The sequence below is a fragment of the Leucoraja erinacea genome, chromosome 7 (genome assembly GCF_028641065.1).
Source record: "Leucoraja erinacea ecotype New England chromosome 7, Leri_hhj_1, whole genome shotgun sequence".
Classification (NCBI taxonomy): Eukaryota; Metazoa; Chordata; class Chondrichthyes; order Rajiformes; family Rajidae; genus Leucoraja; species Leucoraja erinaceus.
The window spans coordinates 76,635,706-76,661,499 of NC_073383.1; the positions used below are offsets into that span (position 1 = coordinate 76,635,706).

A 25,794-nucleotide genomic window follows, 5' to 3' on the forward strand; every position below is an offset into this window, starting at 1 on the left:
GTGCTCCCATGGGGCTGTGGGAATCTCGGTCTGCTAGCCGTCAATGGCACCGCTTAAAATGAAGTGAATCGGAACAAAAAGCCGACGCATAACTTCTCGCCTTTATTCTGGGGGACAAGGGGGTCAGGGGACGGTAATGCAGAGAGATTCCTGGGCCGTTACCAGGGAGACGGGAGAGGGAGAAAAAAAAACAGTGTCGGTTCTCAGTCTGTGCCTATGACAAAGGAACAAATGTCCTCACTGTCTTAGGCATGCCGACCAAACGCCCACCATCCCACCAATAAACCTAACAGTTCCCCAACTCCGAGCCCCCCCCCCCCCCCCCCCCCCCCCCCCCCCCCCCACCCCCCTTACACTGAAGTTACAACAGTTTTGAAAACACACACCACCAGACACAGGAACAGCTTCTTGCTAGATTTCTCTCACTTCAAGTAACCCTTGCTTTCTCTCCCCCTCTCTCTCTCCCCCTCCCCCACCCAAATTCTCCGACTAGGCAATAGTTATTAGGTACACAGATTTTCAGAAAGCTTTCAAGAAGGTGCCACACGTGAAGCTGCTTAGGAATGGAGCTGAGGAGAAATGTCTTTAGTCAGAGGACGGTGACTGTGGAATTCTTTGGTCACTGAAGAGCCCACGCTATCAAAGGGCAGACACTGGCATGGATCGCAGGTTGGCTGGGTGGCAGAACACAAAGAGTGGCAATAAGGGGGGGGCTTTTTTTTGGTGGGCTGCCAGTGACTAGCGGAGTTCCGCAGGCTTTGTGGCAAAGTTTGCGGATGACACAAAAATAGACCGAATAAGTAAGTACGTTTATTGGCCAAGTATTCACATACAAGGAACTTGCCTTGGTGCTCCGCCCACAAGTAACAACATGACATACAGTGACGAATGACTACGATAACACTAAACATTAATAATAATAAAACATTAATGATAAAACACCATTGATCAGGCATGTGAACCAACAAAATACCAGATCAAAGGGAGGCTACAGATTTTTGGCTGTTGAGTAGAGCAACTACTCGTGGATAAAAACTGTTTTTATGTCTGGCACGAAATGTGTCTTCTTCAGAATGACACGAAACGTCACCTTTCCAGAGATGCTGCCTGACCTGCTGAGTTGCTCCAGCATTTTGTGTCGATCTTCGGTTTCAACCAGTATCTGCAGTTCCTTCACATTTAGTTTAGTGTCAGTTTAGTTCATTGTCACGTGGACTGAAGTGCCGTGAAAAGCTCTCGTTGTGAGCTATGCATTCAGCGAAAATACTGCATATGGTTACACACGAGCCGTCCACATTGTATAGATACATGATATAGGGAATGACGTTTAGTGCAAGGTAAAGCCAGTAAAGTCCGATCAAGGATAGTCCGAGGGTCTCCAATGAGGTGAGTGGTAGTTCAGGAGAGGTAGTTCAGTTTAGAGATTTGGCATGGAAACAGGCCCTTCGGCCCTTCGAGTTCATACCGACCATCGGTCCTCGATCACCAGCTATGCTGCCCCTAATTAAAGACTTAAATTTGTAAAAATTATTTCAATCTATTAGAATGGTTTTTTTTAAATGTCATTGATGTTTAAATGTCACTGAAATATCACTGCAGTACGATGGTGCAGCTGGTGGAGCTGCTGCCTCACAGCGTCAGAGACGGGTCTAATCCTGACCTCGGGTGCATGTATGTGTATATAAATATGTGTGTATATATGTGTATGTGTGTGTGTATATAGATGTATGTGTGTATATATGTGTATGTGTGTGTGTATTTATAGATGTATGTGTGTATATATGTGTGTGTGTGTGTGTGTATATAGATGTATGTGTGTATATATGTGTATGTGTGTGTATATATAAATGTATGTGTGTATGTATGTGTATGTGTGTGTGTATTTATAGATGTATGTGTGTGTATATATGTGTATATAGATGTATGTGTGTATATATGTGTATGTGTGTGTGTATTTATAGATGTATGTGTGTATCAGATTCAGATTCAGATTCAGATTCAATTTTAATTGTCATTGTCAGTGTACAGTACAGAGACAACGAAATGCATTTAGCATCTCCCTTGAAGAGCGACATAGCAAACGATTTGAATAAAAAAAAAAAATAATAATAAGTGTCCGGGGGGGGGTGATTGGCAGTCACCGAGGTACGTTGTTTAGTAGAGTGACAGCCGCCGGAAAGAAGCTGTTCCTCGACCTGCTGGTTCGGCAACGGAGAGACCTGTAGCGCCTCCCGGATGGTAGGAGGGTAAACAGTCCATGGTTGGGGTGAGAGCAGTCCTTGGCGATGCTGAGCGCCCTCCGCAGACAGCGCTTGCTTTGGACAGACTCAATGCAGTGGAGCGGTGATGCGTTGGGCAATTTTCACCACCCTCTGCAATGCCTTCCGGTCGGAGACAGAGCAGTTGCCATACCATACTGTGATGCAGTTGGTAAGGATGCTCTCGATGGTGCAGCGGTAGAAGTTCACCAGGATCTGAGGAGACAGATGGACCTTCTTCAGTCTCCTCAGGAAGAAGAGACGCTGATGAGCCTTCTTGATCAGAGTAGAGGTATTGTGGGTCCAAGAGAGGTCATCGGAGATGTTGACTCCCAGGAACCTGAAGCTAGAAACACGTTCCACCTCCGTCCCGTTAATGTGGATGGGGGTGTGCGTGCCACCTCTGGACTTCCTGAAGTCTACAATGAGCTCCTTGGTCTTCTTGGAGTTAAGGGCCAGGTTGTTGTCAGCGCACCATGCTGCTAAGTGCTGGACATCCTCCCTGTAGGCCAGCTCATCGTTGTTGCTGATGAGGCCAATCACACTGTATATATGTGTGTGCACGTGTGTGTGTGTGTGTGTGTATATATATAAAAATGTGTATATATGTATGTGTGTGTGTATATATAGTTGTGTGTGTGTATACATGTGTGTGTGTGTGTCTGTGTGTATATATAGATGTGTGTGTGTATATATGTGGGTGTGTGTGTGTGTGTGTCTGTGTGTATATATAGATGTATGTGTGTATATATGTGGGGGTGTGTGTGTGTACACACACACGCGCGTGCATACACATAAATTCAAACAAACTAGGGACAATTTTCAATTTTACAGATGCCAATTAACCTACAACCCTGCATGTCTTTGTAGTGTGGGAGGAAACCGGAGCACCCGGGGAAAACCCACGCGTTCACAGGGAGAACGCAAGCTCCGTACAGGCAGCGCCCGTAGTCAGGATCAAACCTCAGTCCCTGGCATTATAAGCAGCAACTCTACTGCTGCGCCACCATTTAGTTTAGTTTAATTTAGTTCAGTTTATTGTACCGACGTAGAGTAAAAAGCTTTTGTTTGCTATCCAGTGAAAGAAAAGACTATAAATGAACACAGGGCACAGATAAAAGTACAAGATATAATAATAATAAACTCGGATAAAGATGAATTAAAGATAGTTCAAAGGTCTCCAATGAGGTAGATGGTAGCTCACAACCACACTGGTGTAAGGATACATAGATGGAAGAAACTGTCCCTGAATCTGGAGGTGTGCGTGTGTACACTTCTGTACCTCTTGCTTGATGGGAGAGGGGAGAAGAAAGAGGGAGTGACCAGGGTAAGACTTGGTTTATATCGAAGATGGACCCAAGATGCTGGAGTAACTCAGCGGGTCAGGCAGCACAGAAAAGGAATAGAGACATAGAAAATAGGTGCAGGAGAAGGCCATTTGGCCCTTCGAGCCTGCACCGCCATTCAATATGATCATGGCTGATCATCCAACAGTATCCCGTACCTGCCTTCTCTCCATACCCCCTGATCCCTTTAGCCACAAGGGCCACATCTAACTCCCTCTTAAATATAGCCAATGAACTGGCCTCTTATCCTTAAGCTGTGACCCCTTGTCCTGGACTTCCCTAACATCGGGAACAATCTTCCTGCATCTAGCCTGTCCAACCCCTTAAGAATTTTGTAAGTTTCTATAAGATCCCCTCTCAATCTCCTAAATTCTAGAGAGTATAAACCAAGTCTATCCAGTCTTTCTTCATAAGACAGTCCTGACATCCCAGGAATCAGTCTGGTGAACCGTCTCTGCACTCCCTCTATGGCAATAATGTCCTTCCTCAGATTTGGAGACCAAAACTGTACGCAATACTCCAGGTGTGGTCTCACCAAGACCCTGTACAACTGCAGTAGAACCTCCCTGCTCCTATACTCAAATCCTTTTGCAATGAAAGCTAACATATCATTCACTTTCTTTACTGCCTGCTGCACCTGCATGCCTACCTTCAATGACTGGTGTACCATGACACCCAGGTCTCGCTGCATCTCCCCCTTTCCCAATCGGCCACCATTTAGATAATCGTCTGCTTTCCCGTTTTTGCCACCAAAATGGATAACCTCACATTTATCCACATTATACTGCATCTGCCAAACATTTGCCCACTCACCCAGCCTATCCAAGTCACCTTGCAGTCTCCTAGCATCCTCCTCACAGCTAACACTGCCCCCCAGCTTAGTGTCATCCGCAAACTTGGAGATGTTGCCTTCAATTCCCTCATCCAGATCATTAATATATATTGTAAATAGCTGGGGTCCCAGCACTGAATAGGTGTGACTTTTCAGGTCAGAAGAAGGGTTCCGACCCGAAGTGTCACCCATTCCTTTTGGCTAGTTTGCGCGATGGTTTTAGTTTTAATCTCAGTTTTTGAGATACCGCGTGGAAACAGGCCCTTCGGCCCACCAGGTCAGCACCGACCAGCGATCCCCGCACACTAACACTGTCCTACACCCACTAGGGACAATTTTTACATTTACCAAGCCAATTAACCTGCAGACCTGTACGTCATTGAAGTGTGGGAGGAAACCGAAGGTCTCGGAGCAAACCCAGCCAAGACTTCTCTAACTTCAAGTAACTTTTGCCTTCCCTCCCTCTCCATCCCTCCCCCATCCTAGGTCTCCGACCAGTCTGAACTGTCCTCCTGGTTAAATTTGACATTGCATGCCTTGTTGTCACCTTCCCCACGCTAATGATGATCTCGTCTACGTCCCTTTTGATCTCCCATTTTCACACCTCACCCTTCCAAATCTCCCCCCCCCCCCGGCTCTCAGCCTGAAGAAGGGTCTCGACCTGAAATGTCACCCATTCTTCCTTCCCTCCAGAGACGCTGCCTGAGATGCTGAGTTACTCCAGCATTTTGTGTCCATCTGCCCCGAAGATCGTTCTGCTTCTGTTGACAGGAATGGACATGGTACATGGAATCTGTTGTAACAATTTCCCACTTACTCTGTGCAGAGCTTAGGAAATAATCCAGGTTCAGTTGGCGGACCTCTGCTAATTGGAGTTCGTGGAAACGCTCCTGAAATATCCTGGGTTTAACACAGTGGAATGAGACTGCTTGTAAATAGAGTGGGCGCGCTGAAAATAGGCTCCCCTTGCTGTGGAGCCTGGCAGACACATTGGTGTCAATGGAAATGTCACGGATAAAGAGAAGCAAAAGTCAACAATGCTTCTGATTGCCAGCTTATGGATTCCCGAGGGGAGTATTTACGTACATGCCAGTGTTATTCAAGGACAAACATATCCCTGTGTAACGAGGACCCGGGTAAATATGGGTGGTGCAGCGGCAGAGTCGCTGTCATACGGCGCCGGAGACCCGGGTTCGATCCCGACTCTGGACGGAGTTTGTACCTTCCCCCCCGTGACCTGCGTGGGTTTTCTCCGCGATCTTCAGTTTCCTCCCACACTCCAAATGCACACAGAGTTAATTGGTTTGGTATCAATGTAAATTGTCCATGGTGTGTGTTGGATGGTGGTAATGTGCGGGGGTCGCTGGTCTTTTTCTGTGCTGTATCTTTAAAACTAAGCCCAAAACTAAAAAATGCAGGAGTAACTCAGCGGGACAGGCGGCATCTCTGGAGAGAAGGAATGCGTGACGCTTCACTGTCCACCTGATTACATTTCACCGATTGCACGCCTCATTGTAACCTTCCCCTCAGCTAACAATGATCCATTCTACATTTTCCTTGGATCGCCATCCCCTTTGATCTGGGTTTTTCACACCTTACACTTCCCCATCTCTACGTCTCCCTCTCCCCTGACTCTCAGTTTGAAGGGTCTCGACCCGAAATGTCACCCATTCATTCTCTCCAGAAATGCTGCCTGACTCGCTGAGTTACTCCAGCATTTTGTGTCTATCTTCAGTGGATACATGAACACAAACAACCCCCTTCATACACACACCAAAAACCCCCTGTCTCTGTCTCACACACACACACAAATACGTGCCATTATACACACAAGGATAGACACAAAATGCTGGAGTAACTCAGCGGGTCAGGCAGCATCTCTGGAGAGAAGGATTAGGTGAGGTTGCAGGTCGAGACCCTTCTTCAGACACATAAATGGGTGGCACGGTGGCACAGCGGTAGAGTTGCTGCCTCACAGCGCCAGGAACCCCGGGTTCAATCCTCACTACGGGTGCTGTCTGTACGGAGTTTGTACCTTCTCCCCGTGACCTGCGTGGGTTTTCCCCGGGTGCTCCGGTTTCCTACCACATTCCAAAGACGTGCAGGTTTGTGGGTGAATTGGCTTCTGTAAATTGTCCCCGGTGTGGATAATGTTGGATAAAACTAGTGTACGGGTGATCGCTGGTCATCGTGGGCTCATTGGGGAAAAGGGGCGGTTTTCACATAGTATCTCAAAACTAAACCAACTTCACAAACGTTCAGACACATGCAAAATCCATACCAACGCACACACACACACACACACACACACACACACACACACCCACACACGCACCCACACACACACACCCACACACACACACGCACACACCCACACACACGCGCGCACACACACACACACACACACACACAAACACACACACACACACACACACACACCCACACGCACCCACACACACACCCCCACCCACACGCACCCACACACACACACACACACCCACCCCACCACACACACCCACCCACGCACACACCCACACACACACACACACACACATACACAAAACCATTACGCATACACAACACTTACACACACACTGCCACATATTATCACACCGACATCTCCAATCACACACACGCACCAATTTTCCATCCACCTCATTGAAGACTTTGGACTATTTCTTTGGAAGAATAATACTACAAAACTATCTTCTGCATTCTAATATTTTTCAATATTAGAATCTTGGTCAGTATGGGTAAATAGGGCCTGAAGAGCTGTTTCTGTGCTGTATAACACGATGACTGTTTATGTATGGCACAATGTGCCTGGATAGCATGCCAAACAAAGTTCACTGTAGTGTTCAAGAAGGAACTGCAGATGCTGGAAAATCGAAGGTACACAAAAATGCTGGAGAAACTCAGCGGGTGCAGCAGCGTCTATGGGGCGAAGGAAATAGGTGACGTTTAGGGCCGAAACCCTTCTTCAGACTCACTGTATATTGGTACAGATAATAATAATATACAGATAACTCTCTCTGTCTCACTCACTCTCTCGTTCTCTCTGTCTCATTCATTCTCTCTCTCTCTCTCTCTCTTTCTCTCTCTCACTCTCTTTCTCTCTCATACTCTCGCTCTCTCACTTTCCCTTTCTAATTCTCTCTCTCTTTCACTCTCTCTCTGTCTCACCCCCTCTCTCTCTCTACAACACTGTCTGCAGCTTTTAATTGAGAGATACAGCATGGAACCAGGCTCTTCAGCCCACCGATTCCACGCCGACCATCGGGTCACCTGTTCACACTAGTCCCACGTTTATCCCACACTTTCCCAACCACTCCCTACCCACTGGGGGCACACTACACTACACTAAAGTCCTGGCCTGTTGAACCATTCTCCCTGTAGCCCTGGCAACATCCTCGTTTCTGTACTCTGTACTGTACACTGACAATGACAATTAAAATTGGATCTGAATCTGTTTGGGCAAGTCCACACATACTGTGCGTTTACCCTCTCTTTACCCTCCCTGCGCTGAGGTTTAATACCGTGGAGCTGGCGGCCTCCAACTGCAATCGACCTCGAGGCTCCAGTGGCAGAGCCTGGGGACTCACCGTCGCGGATCTAGCTGACTTCGGAGGCTGTGGTGGCGCAATGGCTGCGACCCGACTTCGGAGGTTTCAGCCGCGAGCCCTGTGGACGGTGGCATCGGGAGCTTGCAGGTCCCTGGTTGGTGACCGATTCTCCGGAGCTCCCGCAACAGCAGCTTCGTCCGCCCCAAGTCACAGGGTTTGAATCGGCCCGTTCGCAGAGCTTGTAATCGGCCGCGGGATTTACCATCACCCGGCGGGGACTTCAACATCGAGAGCCTCGATCGCCTCGACGCAGCGGGAGAACAAGCAAGGAAGAGATAAGACCTTTTGCCTTCCATCACAGTGAGGAGGTGCCTGGAGATTCACTGTGATGGATGTTTGTGTAAAATTGTGTTAATTGTGTGTTTTGTTGCTTTTTTTCTCATGACTGCAAGGTACGCAATTTCGCTCAAACAATTGTTTGAATGACTATAAAGGAAATTGTATCGTACTGTATCACTTGACCTGTAAACGTAGGTGATTTTGTGCTGTTATAGGGTGATTTCACGAAAGGTCACTGGAGCGTAGATCCGCACCCACGTGACCGAAAATCTCAAGTGGAGGACATGCTATACATCCGGGTTAGAAACTAAGGTAAATTAAAGAGGGAGCTGAAGGTGCCAATCCAGCGGAAATGACCAGCAGACATTTGCCGTGGAGATTTATTGGTCCAAAATATCGGGAATTATCGCGTTTGCTCGCTGCATTTCATCAATAAAGATAATAATGCCTTACTTTTGATGAAATGCAGCGAGCAAACGCGATAATTCCCGATATTTTGGATCTTTAAATCTCCACGGCAAATGTCCGATAAGCATTTCCGCTGGATTTGCACCTTCAGCTCCCTCTTGAATTTACCTTAGTTTCTATCTTTTTTTTGGACTGTAAATTTAGGTAGCTGTGCTTCACGGTCACCCCGACTGGCACAGTAAATTGCAGCTCAAAAACTGTCCGTTTTCGATGTTTTTAACGGGTGTGAAAGTGCGTGTTTTCCCATTCACTAACATGTACCGGATGTATAGCATGACCTCCACTTGAGATTTTCGGTCACGTGGGTGCGGATCTACGCTCCAGTGACCTTTCGTGAAATCACCCTATTGTTGTCCAATCTCTTGAGCCGGCTGACCTCCACACCAGCTGACCAGCGTGGACGGGAATGATGAGGTGGGGGTGGAGTGGGGAGAGATGAAAGGAAAGAAAGATCTGGAGAAGGGTCTCGACCCGAAACGTCACCCCATTCCGTCTCTCCAGAGATGCTGCCTCTGAGTCCCGCTGAGTTTCTCCACCATTTTGTGGTCCACCTGGAGGTCACAAGCCTGACATTCTGACGAGAAGCTAAAATCCCTCGAAGGCTGTAAAACACTTTTCCTCGGATTGAGAGCACTGGGATTGACTTCAGTAAAAGCTTCTGGTCCCCGCCTGAGTGCTAGATCTCACTGCGGCAAATTTAATATTGCCACCCCACAGCAGATTGAGCTGAGATTGCTATCAGGTCAGTGAAAATGGGTACAAAAATATCACTTCAGCTCTTGATAAAAAAAATCACACGCCGTTTCCATGGTGACCTGAGTTTAGAAGGATGGGCGGGGGGGTGCTCATTGAAACTTACCAAATAGCGAAAGGCCTGGATAGAGTGGATGTGGAGAGGATGTTTCCACTAGTGGGAGAGTCTAGGACCAGAGGCCAGAGCCTCAGAATTAAAGGACCTAACCTTTAGAAAGGAGATGAAGAGGAATTTCTTCAGTCAGAGGGTGGTAAATCTGTGGAATTCATTGCCACAGTAGGCTGTGGAGGCCAAGTGGATGGGAATTTTTAAGGCAGATTGGTTGACAGGTTCTTGATTAGTACGGGTGTCAGGGGTTATGGGGAGAATGGCGTTGAGAGGAAAAGATAGATCAACCATGATCTATCTTTTCACTCAGAGAGTGGTGAATCTGTGGAATTCTCTGCCACAGAAGTTGAGGCCAGTTCATTGGCTACATTTAAGAGGGAGTTGGATGTGGTCCTTGTGACTAAAGGGATCAGGGGGTATGGAGAGAAGGCAGGAACTGGATACTGAGTTGGATGATCAGCCATGATCATAATGAATGGTGGTGCAGGCTCGAAGGGCCGAATGGCCTACTCCTGCACCTATTTTCTATGTTTCTATGATTGAATGGTGGAGTAGACTGTGATGGGCCGAATGGCCTAATTCTGCTCTTCGAATTTATGAGCATGAAACTCATCTGGTTTGTAAAGGTGAAGTGCTGACATTTAACAGCAGGGCTACATCGGACATTCGGACTGATTTTCTCGTTCCGTTCCCTGACGGTGTTCACAGAAGAGCTAATTGTGCTGAACGTGCGACGGCAGGGAGGCGCAGCGGGTAGTGCCGCTGTCTCGATGTGGGGTTCGATCCTGACCTACGGGGCGCTGTCTGCACGGGGTTTGTTCGTTCTCCCCGGGACCACGAGGGTTTTCTCCGGGTGCTCCGGTTTCCTCCCACACTCCCTTCCAAAGACGTGCAGGTTTGTAGGTGAATAGGCTTCGGTAAAATTGCAAATTGGCCCGAATGAGTGTGGGATAGTGTTGGTGTGCGGGGCGATCGTTGGTCGGCACGGGCTCAGTGGACCGAAGGGCCTGTTTCAGCGCCGTATCTCTGCAGTCTAAAGACCAACAAACTCAGGAAAGGTGTAGGGTGATGGACTCTAAAATGCTGGAGTAACTCAGCGGGACAGGCAGCATCCCTGGAGAGAAGGAATTGGTGACGTTTTGGGATAGGTTTCGACCCGAAATTTCTTCTCCCCCAGAGATGCTGCACGTCCCGCTGAGTTACTCCAGCATTTTAGTGCCTAAATTCAGGAAAGATCCTTTCCATTGATGAAGTGGTTTCAGATGAAGCAACGCAGTGTCTCTGTAACTCCGCAATGTGACAAAACAATTGGGAGACATGTTCCCTGATCGATCGTCCAGCTCTCTGGAATGTTGCCCCGTAAACCCCTGCCACGTAATTCCTAGGTGGGCAAAACTGCTGCAGAAACTCAGAGGCAGGAACTATGGAGCGAAGGAAATAGGCAACGTTTTGAGTCGAAACCCTTCTACAGACCTAATACCTCCTTTCTTTTCAAGGCAAGTGGAGGTTGAGGTAAGCGGACATCTTGTGCTCGTTATTATTGACAATAGACAATAGATGCAGGAATAGGCCATTCGGCCCTTCGAGACAGCACCGCCATTCAATGTGACCATGGCTGATCATCCACAATCAGTACCCCGTTCCTGCCTTCTCCCCATATCCCCTGACTCCGCTATCTTTAAGAGCCCTATCTAGCTCTCCCTTGAACGTATCTAGAGAACCGGCCTCCTCCGCCCTCTGAGGCAGAGAATTCCACAGACTCACAACCCTCTGTGAGAAAAAGTGTTTCCTCATCTCCGTTCTAAATGGCCTACCCCTTATTCTTAAACTGTGGCCCCTGGTTCTGGACTCCCCCAACATCGGGAACATGTATCCTGCCTCTAGCGTGTCCAAACCCTTAACAATCTTATATGTTTCAATAAGATCCCATCTCATCCTAAATTCCAGAGTGTACAAGCCCAGCCGCTCCATTCTCTCAGCATTATGATCTGCCAAGCAACAAAGACGTGGAACTAAGCGCTTTGTTAAAATGAGAGAAAAAACACTCCCTGGAAGAGGAAGTGAAGAGTCAAGAGAGAGAGTCAATTTATTTGTCATTTGGACCCCTAGAGGTCCAAACGAAATGCCGTTTCTGCAGCCATACATTACACACAAATAGACCCAGACACAACATAATTACAATTTAACATAAACATCCATCACATAGCTGTGATGGAAGGCCAAAAAAACTTATCTCTCCACTGCACTCTCCCCCCCCCGATGTCAGAGTCAAAGTCAAAGTCAAAAGCCCCCAGCTGGCGATGGCGATTGTCCCGCGGCCATTGAAGCCACGCCGGGTGGTGCGAGGTCGCACACCGGGTCTTGGTGTTGGAGCCCCCGGTGTGCGCTCGTAAAGTCCCGCAGCCGTTCCAGCCGCGCGGGGCAATGGTGTTAGGCCCCGCTCCAGGAGCTCTTCGACCCCGCAACTCGGGCGGGAGAATTCGCCGTTGCAGGAGCCCCGAAAAGCGGTCTCTCTCCAGAGGAGCCGCGGGCTCCCGGCGCCGCTCTCCGCAGACCCGCAGCAGCAGCCTCCGCATCAGCAGCAGCCCCCGACTCAGCAGCAGCCTCCGACTCCGCAGCAGCCTCCGACTCCGCAGCAGCCTCCGACTCCGCAGCAGCAGCCTCCGACTCCGCAGCAGCTCCGAGCCTCCGACACAGCAGCAGCCTCCGACTCAGCAGCAGCAACCCGCTCCGGACTCGACCAGCCCCGCGACGGCGACGGTGAGTAGCACCTGAGTCCCCGGCTTCCTCCTGTTGGAGGCCGCTCCTCGTTACGGCCTCAACGACAATGGAAACCCGACGAGAAAAGGTCGGGTCTCCAGTGCAGGGAGAGATTTAAAAAGATTCCCCCCCCCCCCCACCCCCACCCCCCCACACACACACCCCAACAAAAAATAACAAAAACTACATTAAAACACAGACAGAAAATAATAAAAACGCGGACAGGCTGCAGAGGCCGCTGCTGGCCAGAGCCGCGCCGCCCACCGGATTAATCCCGATTAATGCTGCAATGTTTCTAAGTCTCTGCGGCTTCCACATAAACACATGTTAGCAGGATTGCAGGCTTCTTCCATCCCCAGTGCTTTGTTTCTGAGAGTCCCTGCTCCAGATGGGCAGGGATGGACAACATAGAACTGTCCCGCACAAGATTGGCCACCATCCCTCATGGAGCCACGGAGTGATGCAGCGTGGAAACAGGCCCCTCGGCCCACCTTGCCCACACTGGTGGCCGACGTGTCCCATCTACACCAGGACCCACCTGCCCGTGTTTGGCCCATATCCCTCCAGACCAGTCCTATCCACGTACCTGTCCAACTGTTTCTTAAACATTGCGATAGCTCCTGCCTCAACTACCTCCTCTGGCAGCTCGTTGTTCAAGAAGGAACTGCAGATGCCGGAAAATCGAAGGTAGACAAAAATGCTGGAGAAACTCAGCGGGTGCAACAGCATCTATGGAGCGAAGGAAATAGGCAATGTTTTGGGCCTAAACCCTTCTACAGACTGATGAAACCCCCCCATCAGTCTGAAGAAGGGTTTCGGCCCGAAACGTTGCCTATTTCCTTCGCTCCATAGATGCTGTTGCACCCGCTGAGTTTCTCCAGCATTTTTGCCCAACTCCTCAGGCAGCATGTTCCTTACCCCTTACACCCACCTCCCATTCCGCCATTCAATCATGGCTGATCTATCTTTCCCTCTCAATCCCATTCTCCCCATTTACCCCTCTGGTTCCTATTAAATCTTCCCCCCCCCCCTCCCCAACTTAAACCTATATCCCCTGGTTCTCGATTCTCCGACTCTGGGCAAGAGACTCTGTGGGTCTAACCGGTCTATTCTTCTCATGATCAATAAGATCACCGTGTTTCAATAAATAGCTCGTTACTTCGAACGCCAACTCCACACGGTCTTGCTCCAACAGCCGGTCGTAGACGGACTCAAATATGGAGGAGGAATGGAAGCAACAAGCAGAAAATAACAGCGACTTTCTTGCATAAGTTCATAAGTTCTAGGGGCAGAATAAGGCCATTCGGCCCATCAAGTCTACTCCACCACTCAATCATGGCTGACCTATCTTTCCCTCTCAACCCCATTCTCCTGCCTTCTCCCCATAACCCCTGACACCCGTACTAATCAAGAATATGTTCATCTCCACGGTAAAAATATCCATTGAATTCTCCTCTTAAAACATCCATTAACTTGGCCTCCACAGCCTTCTGCGGCAATGAATTCCACAGATTCACCACCCTCTGACTAAGGAAATTCCTTCTCATCTCCTTTCTAAAGGAACATCCTTTAATTCTGAGACTGCGGCCTCTAGTCCTAAACTCTCCTACTAGTGGAAACATCTTCTCCACATCCACTCTATCCAGGCCTTTCCCTATTCAGTAAATTTCACTTAGGTCCCCCGCCTCATTCATCTAAATTCCAGCGAGTACAGACCCAGTGCCGTCAAACGCTCATCGTACGTTAGCCCACTCATTCCTGGGATCATTCCCGTAACCCTTCTCTGGACCCTCTACAGAGCCAGCACATCCTTCCTCAGACGAAATGTGCAGATGCAGGTTCAAACCGAAGATAGACACAAAAAGCTGGAGTAACTCACTCAACGGGTCAGGCAGCATCTCTGGAGAAAATGAATGGGTGACGTTTCGGGTCGAGACCCAAGACCTAAAGAAAGATCTCAACCCGAAACATCACCTATTTCTTTTCTCCATAGATGCTGCCTGTCCCGCTGAGTTACTACAGATTTTTTGTGTCTGTCTTTCGGTCTAAACCAACGTTACTTCCTTAGTTGATCTATAGTTTCTGCCATCCGGGTTGGTAGATTTAATTGGCCCTCTGCAGATTGCCCCGAATGCGTCGGAAGTGGGTGAGAAAGCGGGCTAACACAAAACTGGTGATCGATGGTCGGCGTGGCCTTAAGTGACTTTTTCGGCGACTGCCGGCACCCGTCATAGGTCGTCGCAGGTCGGCGAAAATTTTCAACACGTTGAAAATTCAGCGGTGACCAGAAAGACGCTACGACTCTTTGGGCGACTGAGGAGACGACTCACGACCATACAGGAGACATGTCGCGGGGTGAAGCCTGTATGGTCGTGAGTAGTCGCCCAAAGAGTCGTACCTTGATCTGGTCGCCGCTGGAATTTCAACATGTTGAATATTTTAAGCGACCTGCAATGACCTATGTCACCGAAAAAGTCGTGTAAGTGGGATAGGCCCTAAAGAGTGAGTCAGAATGAGTGAGAGAAAGAGAGAGTCAGAGAGGTTGAGGGAGTCACAGAGAGAGAGTCGGAGTCAGCTTTTCGTCCTTCCTCAGACACGGTTGTGGTTGCTCACCTCTAAAGAGGACCAAGGGGTGCTCCTTCTTGCCACATCGCAGCGGGATCAGCAGTTGTTCCTCTGCCCTCAGGAAAGCCGAGATGTTGGAGCCGATGAGAAGCAAGAAGCAGGGGAGGGAGAGGCAGCAGGTGAGCAGCCGCCCGCCCTCCATGGTGGCCCACGTGTGTCCCGGCTACCAAGGTGGCGGCATCTGGGAGACCAGTCTGAAAGGAAGCAGATTAGTTTCATTTAGTTTCGTATAGAGATAGAACACGGAAACAGGCCCTTCGGCCCCACTGTCGATGCTGACCATCACCATTCGCTCTAGCTTTTAGAGTTTAGAGATACATCGCGGAAATAGGCCCTTCAGCCCATCGAGTCCATGCTGACCATCACCATTCACACTAGACGTTAGACTTTACGGTGACACAGCAGTAAAGTTGCTGCCTTACAGCTTACAGTGCCAGGGACCCGGGTTTGATCACGACCACAGATGCTAGCTATACAGAGTTTGTATATTCTTCATTTGTACATTCGCAGTTTCCTCCTACACTCCAGAGACGTAAAGGATTGTAGGTTCATTGGCCTGGTTTAAATGTGAACTGTCCATAGAGCGTGTCGGCTGGTGCCAATGTGCGGGAATCGCCGGTCAACACGGACCCGGTGGGCCGAAGGGTCTGTGTCCGGCACAGTATCTCATGGTAAATGGTAGGGAATTGAAGAATGTAGGTGAATTGAAGAATAACAGAGGGATCTGGGAATAACTGTGCACAGTTCCCTGAAAGTGGAATCTCATGTAGATAGGGTGATAAAGAAAGCTTTTGGTGTGCTGGCCTTTATAAATCAGAGCATGACTATAGAAGTTGGGATGTAATGTTAAAATTGTACAAGGCATTGGTGAGGCCAATTCTGGAGTATGGTGTACAATTTTGGTCGCCTAATTATAGGAAAGATGTCAACAAAATAGAGAGAGTGCAGAGGAGATTTACTAGGATGTTGCCTGGGTTTCAGCAACTAAGTTACAGAGAAAGGTTGAACAAGTTAGGGCTTTATTCTTTGGAGCGCAGAAGGTTAAGGGGGGGACTTGATAGAGGTCTTTAAAATGATGAGAGGGATAGACATAGTTGACGTGGAAAAGCTTTTCCCACTGAGAGTAGGGAAGATTCAAACAAGGGGACATGACATGAGAATTAAGGGACAGAAGTTTAGGGGTAACATGAGGGGGAACTTCTTTACTCAGAGAGTGGTAGCTGCGTGGAATGAGCTTCCAGTGAAGGTGGTGGAGGCAGGTTCGTTTTTATCATTTAAAAATAAATTGGATAGGTATATGGATGGGAAGGGAATGGAGGGTTATGGTCTGAGCGCAGGTATATGGGACTAGGGGAGATTATGTGTTCGGCACGGACTAGAAGGGTCGAGATGGCCTGTTTCCGTGCTGTAATTGTTATATGGTTATATGGTTATATCTCAAAACTAAAATTAAACTTCAGACTTTAGAGATACGTCGCGGAACCAGGCCCTTCGGCCCACCGATTCCACGCCGACCAGCGATCACCCCGTACACTTGCACAGCCCTCAAGCTCGGCTGCAGGAGCCCCCCCCCCCCCCCCTGGAGGCCGACACAAAGATGGCAGGGTGAGGAGAGGGGAGGGAGGAGAGGAGAGGAGAGAGAGAGGAGAGGAAAGGAGAGGAGAGGAGAGGAGAGGAGTTTGGGAGGAGAGGAGAGGGGGAAGAATACAGGCTAGGAGAGGGGAGGAGTAGAGGAGAGGAGAGGAGAGGAGAGAGGAGAGGAGAGGAGAGGAGAGGCGAGGAGAGGAGAGGAGAGGGAGAGGAGATGAGAGGAGAGGAGAGGAGAGGAGAGGAAAGGAGTGGGATGGCAGTTTGCGGGAACTGCTCCAGTACATCCAGCGTACTGGCCGACAAGACTTTGAATAATGGCGCCATTAATGATTGCGCCCGCACGTGTAATATATGCGAAATGGATTTCACCGCGCGGTTGCATGTGACAATTAAAGCTACATTGAACCAGTGAATCCTACACACCACGGACAATCTTACATACTTTATGTTATTAGTTCCAGATTAACAAACATTCCTATCGCCTCTCTTTGTCGACACTTCAGCGGAGAACATGGAACAGCACAGAACTCTCCCCACCTATTTAGTTAACGGCCTGTCCCACTTGGCGATTTTTTTCGGGGACAGCCGGCGTCATATCAGTGTCGCCAAAAGATTGTGAACATTTCAAAAATCCAGCAGCGACAAAAAAAATGTTGCGACGCTTGAGAAATCACCGCGGGTCAAACGTCATCGCGCCGCGTCACGCCGTAAATTTTTCGGCGACCTGATACGTCAGTCAATGATGCCGGCAGTTGCCGGAAAAATTTGCCAAGTGGGACAGGCCCTTACGTGAGCCACTAACACAAACTCAATGATCATCTCCAAGGCTGGCTCAGTGATTTCACACTCCCTTTCACTCCCCAGTCAACCTATCACTCGAAAATACACAAACACTTTGGTTTTGGAAAAGAGGTGATTAGACAGGGGGAATGAACAGGAATTGGGCGGCGCAGCGGTAGAGTTGTCGCCTCACAGCGCCAGAGACCCGGGTTCGGTCCTGACTACGGGTGCTGTCTGTACGGAGTTTGTACGTTCTTCTTGTGACTGTGTGGGTTTTCTCCGGGTGCTCTGGTTTCCAACTACACGCCAAAGACGTACAGGTTTGTAGGTTAATGTAGGACTTCGGGAAAATTGTTAATTGTCGCTCGCGTGTTGGATAGTGTCATGGGCCTGTCCCACTTAGGCGACTCTTTAGGCGACTGCCAAGTCAAGTTCAAGTTCACATTTATTGTCACACGCACCAATTGGTACAGTGAGATTTGAGTTACCATACAACCATACGAATAAAAAGAACACAATACACGATAGAGGTTAAAATGAACGTCCCCACACAGCGGATTCAACGTTCCCCCACTGTGAGGGAGGGCAACACAGTTCAGTCATCTAACTCTTTGTTCACCCGTGGTCGGGGCCTTTGAGCCATCTGCAGTCGCGGCTACAGACGGCCCGATGTACAGGCCCTCTCGCCGGGATGATCGAAACTCCGGCATCGGAACAGAAGAACACACTCAGTGGCTTGGAGTTTCCGAATCGGCCAGGGACTATCTCTAATGGAATTCACCTACGACAACCTACAACAACACCTACGTCAACCAAGGACAACCTACGACAGCAAATTGCCGACATGTTGAAAACTTTGCGGCAGTCGCCTGTAGTCGCCCAAAAAAACGCCCAAGTGGGACAGGCCCATTAGTGTACGGGGTAATCTCTCTGATCGGTGCAGACTCAGTGGGCCGAAGGGCCTGTTACTGTGCTCTTTCTCTAAACTAAACCTTGACTCTAATCATCCTACCACACCACCAGAGAGCAGTGGTGAACTACTATCTATCTCATCGGAGACCCTCGGGTTAAAGGGCCTGGGCCACTTGGGCGACCTAATCCGCGAGTTCCGGCGAGTTTGCCCTCGACTCACACTCGCAGAATGGTCGGAACGAGGTCGTAGGAGGTCTTCGTAACTCTCCTTCATGCTTGTGACTGGTCTCAAACCTACTCGAGGCGTCAGCTAGGTCGCGGTGTTTTTTTCAATATGTTAAAAAATGCCCGTGGGTAAACAAAAGGTTGCCATGGAAAAAAAAAAAATCGATACTTTTTTTACTCGTAGGTTTGGTCGTAGTAAGTTGAGGTAGGTCGGCATGTTAGTCATAGGTAATCGAGGGTAGTCGTAGATAGTCATAGATAGTCTTCATCATGATCAAAGGGAGGTCTAAGGAGGTCGGCTTCACTCTCCACTATCCGGTGTCCAATTTTAACGAAGTTAGTCGTAGCTAGTCGAGGCTAGTCTTCTACATAGTCGAAGGAGGTCTTCAACAAGTCATTTTTTCAAACTCTCCTAAACTCTTCTAAACTCGCTAATCAGGTCGCCCAAGTGGGACAGCCCCTTAACTTTGATCAGACTTCACTGGCTTTACCTTGCACTAAACGTTATTCCCTTATCATGTATCAATACACTGTAAATGGCTCAATTGTAAACATGTATTGTCTTTCCGCTGGCTGGTTAGCACGCAGCAAAAGCTTTTCACTGTACCTAAACTAAACAAAACTTTCCCCTCCCACTTTAAAACGATGCCTTCTTGTATGTGGCATTTCCGTCCAGCGACTGCCTGGAACAACACAGAACTCTATCCACCTATTTAATAAGTGAAGCCCTAATACAGCCCCTGTCCCACTTAGGAGACCTAAACAGCAACCTCTGGCGACCTTGCCCACCACCCAAAAAATAAGCAAAGGTCGAGGTGACCTGCAACCTCCTACCACCTCCCACGTATATGTTGAAAACCTTCCTCGACTATGACGAAAAGCGGCTTCAACTAGACCTGCGACTAAAAAATTATGGATTTTTAAAACGGCAACCTATTTTTAGTGGAGGCCGGTTTTAATCATGATGAAAAAAAATAGCAGCAACCTAGATGAAGCCTCGACCACCGCGGAAACCCCTTTTGGGTGAGCACATTAGGGAGAGTGACCAAAACCTCCGATGACCTCATGGAAACCTTGGGTGGCGGGCAAGGTCACCAGAGGTTGCTGTTTAGGTCTCCTAAGTGGGACGGGGGCTCAACGCAAACTCGACGCCGGATCAACTGGAAGGCTGATTTCACACTTCCGCTCTCTTTCCCCACTCAATGTATCGTTGGAAAAGGCCCAAACACTTTGGAGAAGGGAGTGGGTTGAAGGGAGGGAATGAAGAGGAAGTGTTGTAGTAATCTGGCCTCCCATCAGCTGCTGTGCTCTTGAATCAATTTCTCGGAAAGGTCACTGGGGCCCGCACATCTAATTGAAACCTTGCAGCTTGAAAAGCTCTCCAGTTACTCCGGCAGTGTCGCCCGTTTTATTATTTCCCTGTGTAAATACGCCGTCAAAATCTCAAGGCTGCTCAAATTAATCCTGAAAGCGTAAATCAAACTGCGGCAAAAAAAAAATGGAACAAAGAAGTACGTAGAACACAGAACAGCCCTTCGGCCCCACAACGTCCGTGCCGTCCCCATTCCTTCTCTCCAAGTCAAGTCAAGTTTATTTGTCACATACACATACGAGATGTGCAGTGAAATGAAAGTGGCAATGCTCGCGGACTTTTGTGCAAAAGACAAACAACAAAACAACCAAACAAATTATAAACACAATCATAACACACATATTCTTTTACATAATAAATAATGGAAGGAAAAACGTTCTGTAGAGTTAGTCCCTGGTGAGATAGGCGTTTACAGTCCGAATTGCCTCCAGAGATGCTACCTGTCCAGCTGAGTTACCCTGTCCCACTTAGGAAACCTGAACGGAAACCTCTGGAGACTTTGTCCCCCACCCAAGGTTTCCGTGCGGCTCCCGGAGGTTTCTGTCAGTCTCCCTACCTGCCTCCACTACCTGCAACCTCCGGCAACCACCTGCAACCTCCTGGAACCGCACGGAAACCTTGGGTGGGGCACAAAGTCTCCAGAGGTTTCCGTTCAGGTTTCCTAAGTGGGACAGGGGCATAATTTTCATCTGTGCATTAATTGCCTCATATTGTGTTTTGAATTGTATTCTGTCTTTACTTTGTGTACTAGTCATGTCTCTACTATTTATTTCATTCCCCTTACATGTTTTTCCTCTACCTGCTAAATTTTTGTAAGGTGTCCTTGAGACTCTTGAAAGGCGCCCATAAATAAAATTTATTATTATTATTATTATTATTATTATTATTATTATAATAACTCCAGCATTTCTTTATCTTTGCCTTTCTTTGGTTTAAACCAGCATCTGCAGTTCCTTCCTAGACAGCATCATCGTTTTACTCAGTAAGTTGATACAATGGACAATTCCCTGGTCCGAGAAGGCAGTGGAAGTGGTTTCAACATTAATTCCCCAAATTACGTGAATAAATAAAAAGTTATGGGGCTGCAGAAGTGGGAGAGGAGAGTCGGACTAAGTAGACAGCTGTGTGTCGCATGCCTCTGCCCTGCTTATTATTGCAGGCGGTGAGGTGAACCTCCAGCAGATTGATCCCTTGCCTGAAATTGTTGTCAGGGGGAATGGGGAATGATTGAGGAGATTGGCACAGGATGTGACCTAAGATAGGCACAAAAAGCTGGAGTAGCTCAGAGTACCGAAACGTCACCCATTCCTTCTCTCCAGAGACGCTGCCTGTCCCGCTGAGTTACTCCAGCTTTTTGTGCCTATCTTCGGTCTAAACCAGCATCTGCAGGATGTGAGCTGTTTAGTGTAGTTTAGTTTAGAGCTACAGCCTGGACCGCCGAGTCCACGCCAACCAGCGATCACCCCGCACACTAGCACTCTCCCACACACACTAAAGACAATTTACAGAAGCCAATTAACCCACAAACCTGCACGACTGTGGTGAAAAAGTGGCGCAGCGGAAAAGTTGCTGCCTCTGAATAATCAGTCATGATCATATTGAATGGCGGTGCTGGCTCGAAGGGCCAAATGTCCTACTCGTGCACCTATTATCTATGTTTAAATGTTTCTAAGATCACCCCTCATCATCCTGTGCTCCACGGATTAGTGTCCCAGCCTGCTCAGACTCTCCCTGTAGATTAGTCCCTCGAGTCCTGGCAACATCCTCGTAAATCTTTTGTCTTTACACTATTCCAGCATAGGGGAAACAATCCTAGTTCCTAGAATCTCTCCTGATCTGCCCTGGGTATCATTGAGTCCTTCACCATTTACCTCACAAGGCAGCACCTCTACTGCTGTGCCACTGTGCCACCCCCATCACCAATGCCCTGGATGGATTTGATCACAGTCCCTCCTAGTGTTGCCAATTTTCTCACTCCCAAATAAAGGTCAAAATAAGGGGCAAGTTCCCGACGGCAATTCGTTGACCGACTCGGCCGTGGCTGGGTGAATGATGAGTTGTCCCGGGTGCTGGACTGCACACAAAGCCCAGCCGGCGGGCCAGCTGAGGAGTTCTGGCCCCGGCGCGCAAAGTCCAGCGCCCCGTCCGACTCATGAACCGATGATCGGCCGTGAGAAGGAGGGGTGGTGGTGGTGTCGGCGGTAAGCGAAGGCCCGAAGGTCGGACAGCTGGCCGGGCTGCTGACCGACGGGGCCACTGGCGAGGCACTGCTGCTGCTGCTGCTGCACTCCACGGGCTGCACTACGTCGGGACGGGTGAGGCGGGGCCAGACGCGGCGCTCAGACCCAACATTCCCGTCGACCCGAGTAGTAGCGGTCAAATACGGGACAAGGGCGGTCCCCTATGGGACAAACCAATTTATAGCCCAATATACGGGATGTCCCAGCAAATATGGGACAGTTGGTAACCCTAGTCCCTCCACACATAAGGAGTGACTGCACAGGACCCATTAGGAATTGACAGCTTAAGAGTTTCTTATTGTCATGTGTACCAAAATGGAGGGCAGCACGGTGACGCAGCGGTAGAGTTTGCTGCAAATGCAGCGCCGGAGACACGGGTTCGATCCTGACGATGGGTGCTGTCTGTACGGAGTTTGTACGTTCTCCCCGTGACCTGCATGGGTTTTCTCCGAGATCTTCGGTTTCCTCCCACACTACAAAGACGTACAGGTTTGTAGGTTAATTGGCTCGGTATAAGTGTAAAATTGGCCCTAGTTAGTGAGTTATAGTGTTAATGTGCGGGGGGGGTGGTGGCTGGTCGGCTCGGAGCAGTGCTGAACTACTACCTACCGCATTTGTGACCTTCAGACTATCCTTGATCGGACTTGGCTGGCTTTAATTTGCACTAAAGGTTATTCCCTTATCATGTATCCATACACTGTAAATGGATCGATTGTAATCATGTATTGTCTTTCCGCTGACTGGATAGCACGCAACAAAAGCTTTTCACTGTACCCCTGTACACGTGACAATAAACTAAACTGAAATGGATCATAAGATCATAAGTGATAGGAGCAGAATTAAGCCATTTGGCCCATCAAGTCTACTCCGCCATTATATCACGGCTGATCTATCTCTCCCTCCTAATCCCATTTTCCTGCCTTCTCCCCATAACCCCTGATACCCGTACTGATCAAGAGTGTGTCAAACTCAGCCTTAAAAATATCCACTGACTTGGCCTCCACAGCCGTCTGTGGCAAATAATTCCACAGATTCACCACCCTCTGATGAAAGAAACTCCTCTTCATCTCCTTCCTAAAAGAACGTCCTTTAAATCGGAGGCTATGGCCTCTAGTCCTAGACTCTCCCACTAGTGGAAACATCCTCTCCACATCCACTCTATCCAAGCCTTTCTCCATTCTGTACGTTTCAATGAGGTCCCGCCTCATTCATCTAAACTCCAGCGAGTGTGGGCCCAGTATCGACAAACGCTCATCGTGCGTTAACCCTGGGATCAATCCTGTAAACCTCCTCTGGACCCTCTCCAGAGCCAGCACATCCTTCCTCAGATATGGCACACAAGATTGCTCACACTATTCCAAATGCGGCCTGGATCTTTTTGATAGCGTGGAGTAATTGGAAATGGGGGCTGTGGGATGAAGTCTCCAGAAACCATCGAGTTTCCAGCAGAGCTGGCGTTTCTCCAGTCATCAAGGGCAAAGCAGTTGCTCATCAATCCCCAAAAACCATTGGCAACGATCTCCGGATCGGGAATGGCAGTGGGAATCTTGGCTTGCTTTGCTGTTCCCTAGCCTGCGATACACCAGATTCAAACTTTTCTGCCACCTCCCATCAGTCGGTTAGGCGTTAGAGCTGCCACCGTCTAAACGGCGGTCGATGCAGGAACTCCAGCTTCAGCCGGGACCCTCCCGGAGGCCCGTCGGTCGGCGTAGCCGGGACGGAGACGACGGACACGGGGAACAAAGGGGCGGTAGGAGGGTGAACCAGGGCAATGCCCCCAGCGCTGCAGTAGGCACTCCTGGGACACAAAGATGGCTGGGCGAGGAGAGGAGAGGAGAGTAGAGGGGAGGAGAGGGACGTCGGTTCACTGGACTAACATCATCCTACACACTGGGGACAATTTACAATGACACAAAGCCAATTAACCTACAAACCTGTACGCCCTTAGAGTGTGGGAGGAAACCGGTGGAAACCCACGCAGCTAAAGAGGAGAACGTGCAAACTCCGTACAGACAGCACCCGTGGTCAGGGTCGAAACCGGGTCTCTGGCGCTGTGAGGCAGTGATTCTTAAACTGGTGAATGGTTCACCCAAGGGCGAATTATATTATTTTGGGGCGTATAAAACTAGAGAGGTGAATGACAATATATTCAGATCTATATTACTAAAAGTCTGTTCTTGACCGGTTTTGGCCATCTGTGCTGTGATTTCTGAGAGAACGCCGCCACCTATGGCCGTCATTTTTGGCCACCTTGCTCAGAGCCCCCCTCCGCCGTATATGTGCCGAGGATGTTTCTCGTCGATGAAAAATGACAGAGATATTAATGTTTTTACAAAATTCCCCATTCTCGCTGCTGCCCCTGCTGGCAGCAGGGGGGAGGGACTATAAAACCAGGAAGTGGTGTGCCTCACAGTCTATTCAAGATAGAGGAAGGCAGAGGGTCACGTTTCTCTGAGCTGTGAATAACACTGAACACATGTGTACTCAAATGTAAGTGGCCTTAGTGGTTCTAAAACGCTTGCAGAATGTGTCTATTGGTTCTAAAATGTTTGCAAAAAGTGTCTATTGGTTCGAAAATGTTTGCAAAAAGTGTCTCTTTTGGTTCTACAATGCTTTCAGAATGTGTCTTTCTCGGTTCTATAATGTTTTTTAGGTTCTCTCCCCCCCCTTTCTCCCCCCTTTCCTCTCTCTCTCCCCCTCCCCCCCCCCCCCCCCCTCCTCTCCCTCCCTCCCCCCCCTCTCCTCTCCTCTACCCCACCTCTCCCCCCCTCCTCTCCTCTCCCCCGTCCTCTCCCCCCTCACCTCTCCCCCCCTCTCCTCCCCCCCCCCCCCCCCCCCCTCTCCTCTCCCCCCCCCTCTCCTCTCCCCCACTCCCCCCTTTCTCTCTCCCCTCTTTTTTTTCCTCCCCCCCTCCCCTCCCCACCATTCCTCCCCTAAATACCCCTCCCCCTCCCCACACCCCTACCCCCCTTCCCTCCACCCTCCTCCCCCTGCCTGCTCCCCACCGCTCCCCCCCCCCCTCTCCTCCCCCCCCCCCTCCCCCACGTCTCCTCTCCCCACCCTATCCTCCCTCCCTCCCTATCCTCCCTCCCCCCCCCCCCTTTCCTCTCCTCTCCCCCCCTCTCCTCTCCATGGGGGCTATGCGTCAGTAGATAGGGTGTTTATGGGGTAAAATGAGCAAATTAATAATATTAATATAATATCAAGGGGGGTAATTAGCGTGAGTGTAGGGGGAGGGGGGGGGATAGTTAGTGTGTGTGATGCTGCATGCCGCCTCACCCCCCCTCCCCCCACAACCGCACGTTGGGGGAACAGACCCAACGGGTCTGCACTTGGTCTAGTATTTATATATTTTTTTCCCCATACTTAAAAAAGCATTGCCAGTAAAGTGGTTAGTAAGCTCTTATTGGTTTTAATGGTAGCTGAGCTAGAAATTTGATATGTTTTTTTTTCTCTCTACCTATGGTTTTCTAATTTCAAAGTAGCAGGATATTTCCCAAATTTACTGTAATATAACCTTTCAGGGAAGACCAGGCGAGCTGAGTGGGGTCATAAATTTATGTGGCAACACTGGCGGATAGCCGTGGGCAACTGTTGAACTGTAACTTTACTGTGTGTAGCA

At 49.1% G+C, this 25,794-nt stretch overlaps 2 protein-coding genes across 2 annotated transcripts in view; one reads left to right on the top strand and one right to left on the bottom strand.

Moving 5' to 3' along the window:
• The window catches only part of sema5ba (sema domain, seven thrombospondin repeats (type 1 and type 1-like), transmembrane domain (TM) and short cytoplasmic domain, (semaphorin) 5Ba), a 330,444-nt gene that overhangs the window by 161,107 nt on the left and 143,543 nt on the right, over nt 1–25,794 (bottom strand). Inside the window, 1 exon segment of the mRNA XM_055638824.1 lies at nt 15,042–15,247. Within this exon segment, the coding sequence (XP_055494799.1) occupies nt 15,042–15,195 (154 nt within the window). The 5' untranslated portion in view covers nt 15,196–15,247.
• pdia5 (protein disulfide isomerase family A, member 5) overlaps nt 1–25,794 on the top strand; it is a 370,444-nt gene that overhangs the window by 24,207 nt on the left and 320,443 nt on the right. The gene's annotated exons all lie outside the window — the stretch shown is intronic.